At 36.3% G+C, this 7,618-nt stretch overlaps 1 protein-coding gene across 1 annotated transcript in view; it reads left to right on the top strand.

The window, feature by feature from the left end:
- LOC138698352 (N-acetylglucosamine-6-phosphate deacetylase) overlaps positions 1–5,424 on the top strand; it is a 33,351-nt gene extending 27,927 nt beyond the window's left edge. The window contains exons 6-8 of the mRNA XM_069824204.1: positions 896–1,040; positions 3,074–3,250; positions 4,908–5,424. Coding sequence (XP_069680305.1) covers positions 896–1,040; positions 3,074–3,250; positions 4,908–5,125 — 540 coding nt within the window. The 3' untranslated portion in view covers positions 5,126–5,424. The remainder of the gene's footprint in view (positions 1–895; positions 1,041–3,073; positions 3,251–4,907) is intronic.
- The last annotated feature ends 2,194 nt before the right edge of the window (positions 5,425–7,618 follow it).

Genomic DNA, 7,618 nt, shown 5'->3' with positions numbered 1-7,618 from the left:
TCGGGATTTACTTCCAAACCTATCTCTTTACTGGCTTCCAGTAAAATTCCCGTGTTTTCCCTAATCGTTTGTGGATTTTCTCCTATCATATTCACGTCATCCGTATAGACAAGCAGCTGATATAACCCGTTCAATTCCAAACCCTCTCTGTTATCCTGGACTTTCCTAATGGCATACTCTAGAGCAAAGTTAAAAAGTAAAGGTGATAGTGCATCCATCGCCTTGCTTTAGCCCACAATGAATTGGAAACGCATCTGACAGAAACTGACCTATACGGACTTTGCTGTACGTTTCACTGAGGCACATTTTAATTAATCGAACTAGTTTCTTTGGAATACCAAATTCAATAAGAATATCATATAAAACTTCTCTCTCAACCGAGTCGTTTTAAACTGAGTAGTTTTAAACTAACCAATCATAATTATTACGATGTACCGAAGTACATATGATATTTCCATGCAGAAATTCTGCATCATCATATGATGAAGGATGGGTGGAGCAGAGAAAAATTCTCTCCGGCACAGGGATTTGAGCCCAGGTCTTCAGCTCTACATGCTGACGCTCTATCCACTGAGTCACACCGGATTCCCATTCCGATGCTAGATAGAATCGTCTCAGTTTTAAGCTCCACCATCTCTTGGGTTCCCTCTAGTGGCCAACCCTCATGCACTGTGTCACAGATGTGACAGTGGCACGATGTCCAACACATTAATGTGCAGAGGTGCAATCATTACGAGTGACTAAGTGGGCGGGATCTGACAGAATAAGCGCTGTCTTAAATCGCAAAGTGATTATTTTTGCATAGGCCTATCATATATTATTATGATGTACCGAAGTACATATGATATTTCCATGCAGAAATTAACAAATCATAAATTTGCAATGTTTGTTTCAGTTTCACCATCGAGATCCTGGCCTTGTAGGTCTTCTGGCATCAGACTGCATAGCAGAAGGATATAAAGTTTATTATGGAATAATTTCTGATGGAATTCACACACATCCTGCAGCTCTTCGTATAGCCCACTGCACCCATCCAGATGGTATGACGAAGTAAAATACATATGAATAGAAATTAAACAATAAATAAAAATAAAAATAAAAGATCTTCATAAAATTTGAAAATAAGTATATTCAGTATTGTACAGTCAGAGCACACAACATTGTGCAATTGACAAAGTCAATAAAAAGTAAACAACAAAACAATAAAATCAATTCAAAAACTCTCAACAACGTTGACATTAAAAAACTTATTAGTTTCATAAAATGGTTTGTTGATTAACCAACCAGAGACAAGTCTGTTAAGTAGTTTGCCTTTTAACAAAATTCTACACTTTCTTTATATTAAAAATTAAAACCTTCGTTCTTATTTGGAGCTAAGAATGGCGAATGTGCATGGATTTTATTTTACATTGAAACTAAAGTCTTTTAGTGGGAATTATGATATTTTCTCACATATATTCGAAAACTTAAAAACTTTCTTCTTTCCAGATCGAAATGTATACACTAAAATGGGAAAAAAATTTTCAAAAGTCATTTAACCTGAAAATGTCATGTCATTAGTGTGACTTCATAGTACATGTTACTTGAATTGAATTTTTTCCAGTTTAGAGGGGGTGAAACATTTCTGTGCTTCATATTTACCGTTCTCCCACTTGAGTGTCATTTAAATTATAAATTTATTGTGATGTCTATTCTTTATGAAAAGATCGTACAAAGTAACCTTCTGTCTATTGTACTGTTTCAGTGTACAAAATCGTATTGTTATTGTCACCCATGTTCAGGATACATTGTACACTGTGCAGTGCACTTACCACTGGCCAAATGAGACTACAGTGCCCTGGGAAACATGTATTGTCTCCCAAGATCAGGAAGTCAAAGTCAAACTCAGCAGCATTGTGAAGCTGGTCACCCTTTGGGCTTGACAACGACAAGTTTAATATTAGTCTCACCTCATAATAATAAATAGAATTAATGGTTTAAGAGGCTTATTGTATGGTTTAAGCCTCTTGAACCATTAATTCTTGCACAGGATAGGGACCGATGGCGGGGTTATGTGAGGGTGACAATGAACTTGTGGGTTCCTTAAAAGCCATTTGTAAGTAAGTAATTAATGGTTGAAGGAGAGCCCATACTCTGTAGACTTGATGCCATAAATTTCAGCTAACATGAAACAGGCCCTCTTTTTATGAAACAAGCTACCATAAATGACAGTATCTGCGGTTGTTATGGGATAGTACTTTCCCGAATCCTTCACCAACTATTGCTTAATCTTAGATACAATAATAATGATCATATGATCAATTGAATGCATTGAGCAATAAAATCAGACAGCGGGCATAGCAGCCAGCTTGAAACTAGGTGTTAGCCTAGATCATATATGTAACAGATATGTCGGGGTTATAGGCTTTGAGGTTAACAACTTTTGTCAGGTTTACTACGCTGCCATCTAGTTGTTACATAAGGACTCACGTCATAATACCCATATGAATTGCATTAGTGACTGTGCCGCCATCTCGTGTTTGTTTACGGCGGACGGGTGGCGATCCTGGCAGTTGTTCTCTTCAAAGTGCTGCCGATTTTAACGTGGCGAAGAGTTAACTGTTACATATATAATCTAGGGTGTTAGTTAATTGTGCCTCCAAAAGCTGCAAGCTCCAAAAGCTGTGTACTGCAATGTTACTCATGTTTTGAGATGTCTCATGATAACTCATGGAAAAGAGAAGTAAATTATCTTTTTATTTGCATTACAGAGGCATTTTCATTAAATGTGTATTTACCACCCTTAAAAGTCGTAAAATCTGTTTAAAATAAAATTAGTGCACATTCCCATTACTTTTTGAGTGGTATTGATGAAACAGATGCTTGATGTTAGAAGAATGTTGTGACAAGATCTCCCTTTACTTCCAAAGAAAGATTTGTTAAGAATTTTTATCAACCTTAGAAATCTCTCTAGACCCTATGGCAAACATGGGTAACCAAGAACAATCAGAAGATTGGATATATTGAAATGAAAAGTTGTTTAAACCAACTGATCTCATTTTCTTATAGAATCATGTTATGATGTGATTTGCAGGTCTAGTGTTGGTGACGGATGCCGTCTCTGCACTTGGCTTAGAGGATGGAACTCACCAGTTGGGTCAGTTGGCTATCGAGGTGAAAGATGGACGTGGTCTTGTAGCAGGGACAGACACCCTCTGTGGCAGTATTGCCAGCATGAACGAGTGTGTACAGTTCTTCATGAAGGCTGCATGTATGTAGTGGTATTTTAAAATACTTTATTGAGAGTGGGTAGAGGTGAAAATTAATTAATTTGCTTATTAAATATCATGCATTTATGTCGAAAAGTTTCAAATATAGTGACTTCATTGTGTGTATATATGTGTGTGTGTGTGCGTGTGGGCGTGCGTTTGAGTTACAAAGAACGTTAAGTGGAGCTCCAGAAATACGAGCATCAGACATGCTTGCATGGCTGGTGTAGACTGTGTCATTAATGATCCATAACTTCCCATGCATTCTTACTCGTATTACTTTGATTAATAATAGCATGCACACAATTATATTTTTATTTTATAATGAGTACTAGAGAGAAAGGAATGGGCCACCCTACCTCATTATCTTTTGGCCTAGTTACCTCATAAGTGGTGCCATGTTGGTATCACTTGTGAGGTTCAGACCTATCTTTAGACAGTTGACTAAACAACAACAATATAGTATGTGAGTTTTAATTTAGTGAAATGCGTGAATTTGCAGTTTCAAGCAGTGGCTTTAATGGGAGAGGATAGTATTTTTTGGTGAAAAATGAGTAAATTAAAAAAAAAAATTCTTTAAAATGCTCTGTGATATGTGTGGAATGCATAGCATAACATTTTGTAGGTATTTGTGCCCTTATCGGATGTTGAGTCGCCATTTTTAAACTTCCTGTGTTAAGGATTTTTAAATCATTCGCCCACTTCTATTGTTGTTTCCGGTAAATTAAATTAAAAAAAAAAAAAAATTTTTAATTTAAAATATCCTTTGAAATGTGTGGAATGGATTGCATAACATTTTGTGGGTATTTGTGCCCTTATCGGATGTTGAGACGTCATTTTTAAACTTCCTGTGCTATGGATTTTTAAATCACACCCCTGCTTTTCATTTTTTTTTGCTACATTGCCAGACAAAAATGGATATAATTTCTGAACTATTAAAGATACATGCATGAAATTTAGAACTCACTATCTTTAGACTATTAGGAAACTTTTCTCTGTAACAGACTTTTGTTAATTGGTTTCATTTTAAAAATACGTCCGTTTGTTTGCAAGAAAGGAAATCAGAAAATTATTATTAAATTTTAATTGTTTATTTTACAAACGTAGGGACTAATATCAAAATTCTATTACAGACAGTTTGTAGAACATGCTTTTGCAAATACATTGCAAAAAACTGTTTGAATCTATCTTTAAAAACGGTTTAGATATATCGGTTTTAGTACAATCCTGCATTGGATATATTTTTTTCAAATTTGGGCCCCCAAATATATATATATATATATATATTTTTTTTTTTCAAAATATTTTTATTTGGTTGAGTTGCCACACATATGAGCTCTCTATATACAAAAAATTAATATTTTACACCAAATAGGAAAAAAGTTTTAAAAAATACCATCCTCTCTCCTTAATTGGGGGGACGTGTTGCTGGTTGACTGACAAAAACACCGAGAAAGTTTGCTGGGACTCACTTTAGAATCAGTGGCCAAATCAGACCAGTCGCCTTCTGGCCTCACATAATATCTGCATATAAAGCTCTTAACATTTGATCTGAACTGTCTAGGTAGACTAGACTATTTTTTGTTGATCATAAATCAAATCTAAGGGCGTCTGAACGACAAGCCAGTTTTGAAAACTAATTGAAATGCTTTCTTGTAGCGTGTTCTAAAGTAACTGCTCTGGAAGCTGCATCTCTGCATCCTGCACAAGCAGTTGGTCTCGATAGCAAGAAGGGGACCCTGAGTTTTGGAGCCGATGCAGATTTCATCTTCTTGGGTGGAGACCTCAAGGTGTGGTCGACTTGGATCGCAGGGCAGTGTGTGTACCAAGACTTCAAGAGTCCAGAGCCAACTGTGAAACTTTCTCAGTACCATTAAGAAGGCTGTGGGATGTCACATTGAGTCACAAGGATCTCTGTAAGTCCATATGACACAGCCCACTTTGCCCTAAATTTTGAGAAAAATATATTTATGTGGAACAGGAATTTTTAACCATGTTACATGCTTTAAGGTCTGCTCGGATAGATGACGAACACAAGGTCATTCTTTCTAGATTGTTTTAATGTGAATATTATCAAAGCTACATAACTGTATACCTGCAAGCAACATACATGTGTGTGGACACAAGCACACGAGCATTCTCTTTCTTGTTCCCTGTCTCTCTCTCTCTCTCTCTCATTTACACTCCAACTTCTCACTTCCTCTCTCTTTCTTTCTTTGACCCTCTTTCTTCCCTCCCCCCCCTGCTATTTTTCCCTCTCATTGCCTCTCATCGCCTCTCATCTGCTCTCCTTAGCCCCTTCCTACCTTCTCTCCCCCTTTCCTTCCCTTCTTTTTTTTTTGTTCTCGTCTTTCTGTTCCTCTTCCTCTCTGTCTTATATTTCCTTTATTTCTGTCTCCATCTCCCTTCTTCTGTATTTTCTTTCTTGCCCTTTATCCTTCCCATTTCTCAAGCAGTTCTATTCAATGTAACAAAATGTTGCTGTGGGCATTTCTTGATGATCTGAATGGACAGTAGCTTCAAACAGGTTAAGAACCTCTGTTCTGGGATCAGGAACCAAAAATTTCAGTTCCTAAACATATATGAAACGTTTATATTATATCTAAGTGTTGAAAACTTTATTCTTCAGAGTTTATTTAATTTTATGTGCTAAGACTGCTGTCAGCAGATCGGGTCTCGCAGGGTCTTTTGTATCCACGGTATTACAAAATCCATTATGTTTTCGTTGTTTTAATGTAACAGTCAAGGATTACATTTTATATGCACTTTAGTATTCTTAAGGATGAAGAAGTTCAGCTCTACATTTCAGAGTGACACATGCATTACTTAATGTGTAGATAATTTTAATGAAAATTGCTTTAATTTCTTTGCACTTTAAAGTCAAATCCATGTTTAAGAACATTAACAAATATTGTTACGTAAGTCCTAGCAGAGAATTTTTTGGTTTTCCCTGTAACAGTTCTACGTTGTTAATTAAGTCATTTTCATATCTATAGAACTGAAGTTTCTTCAGTTATCTGTGCACTGTGTCAAAGAGGTAAACTGCAAAACTTCATGTGTCTACGTTTTTATGGGAATCTGGAGAAAAAAATACATAATTCAGAAAAGCACAAACTGAAATGGCATTTAGTAACATCTGAAATAGCATTTCAATAACATGTGATTGGTTTAGAAAAAAAAAAAGTCAGTAGTTTTGAACTGCTTGCTTTTGTTTGCTTCTAAGAAATAAATCACACCCTCAAATTGTGATACCAGGTAACTGTTCCATAATTTGTCCAGTTACATTAAAATATTATCTGTTTGAAGGGATGTTAGAGTAGTTGTATTACGGAGTGGTCACAACTTTGGTGTCAGATTCCCATTGTTGAAAATGTTCTGTTTCTTCCCTGTGCATAACAAGCAGTGAGGTGAAGTTTGCTCACATAATTCTCTCTCCTCTCTGAATGGATTCTCCTACTTGCATATAACCAGTTTACTGAAATTAGCATATGCAGCTTCGAATTTCCACAAATTTCAAAGTGAGCTGCATCTTAACGATGAACATGTATAATAGAATCTCGTTAGTACGATTTTTTAGGGACAAAAAAATTTGAACATCATATACGGGAAAATGTACTACTGAAAAACATTTTCTTTCTCATTTGCGTTAAAAACATCATTGGGGCTCTACTTTTCTATAATGGAGGGAAGTGTCATATTTTTCCACAATTCGACAGTGTTAAATTGCAGCCTTGCCTTGGACACATCTGTACATTAGGCGTGATGGTTCTTGAACCAACCGTTTGAAGCTTTGAAGTCTGAAAGTCTTTAGCGCTAAATTTGCTGCCTTAGCACGAACCACGATGCCATCGATTGATGTATTCAAAGTGTGGGCTTGTTTGACCCAGTTTAGTAACACATTTTCTAATGCTGGAAACTGACCTTCACATACATGTTTTCTTTTGCTGCTTTTTCCTTCTAAATACACTGCTTCGATTATATTTTTCTTTCGCTCACTATCGTATTCAGTATTGACGGAGGAATGTTACATTTCCGCGCAATATCAACGAGCTTCACGTATGGGTTGTGGTCCACTTCTTGAATTATGCTCCTTTTTTTTTTTTTTTTTTTTTCATTCATAATCTGCCTCACTTTCTTCTTATATTCAAACTCGTGGCTTATGTACAAACTTCCACAAACAGTGAAACAAGTTACTGATGATACTATCTGACTTCGTCTTCCTTTGTCATCTTCTAATGGAAACAAAGTAGCAGCGTGCTGCGTGGGTGTAGGCGGCGGAAGTGAGAACAGGAGAGAGAATGCATGCGCGTTTGTATGCAGTAAGCAGAAGACGTCAAATGTGTAAGTGGGTAATTTTAATATTTAATGAA

This window comes from Periplaneta americana, chromosome 4 (assembly GCF_040183065.1).
Source record: "Periplaneta americana isolate PAMFEO1 chromosome 4, P.americana_PAMFEO1_priV1, whole genome shotgun sequence".
Classification (NCBI taxonomy): Eukaryota; Metazoa; Arthropoda; class Insecta; order Blattodea; family Blattidae; genus Periplaneta; species Periplaneta americana.
This window is presented reverse-complemented; position numbering and strand designations above follow the sequence as displayed.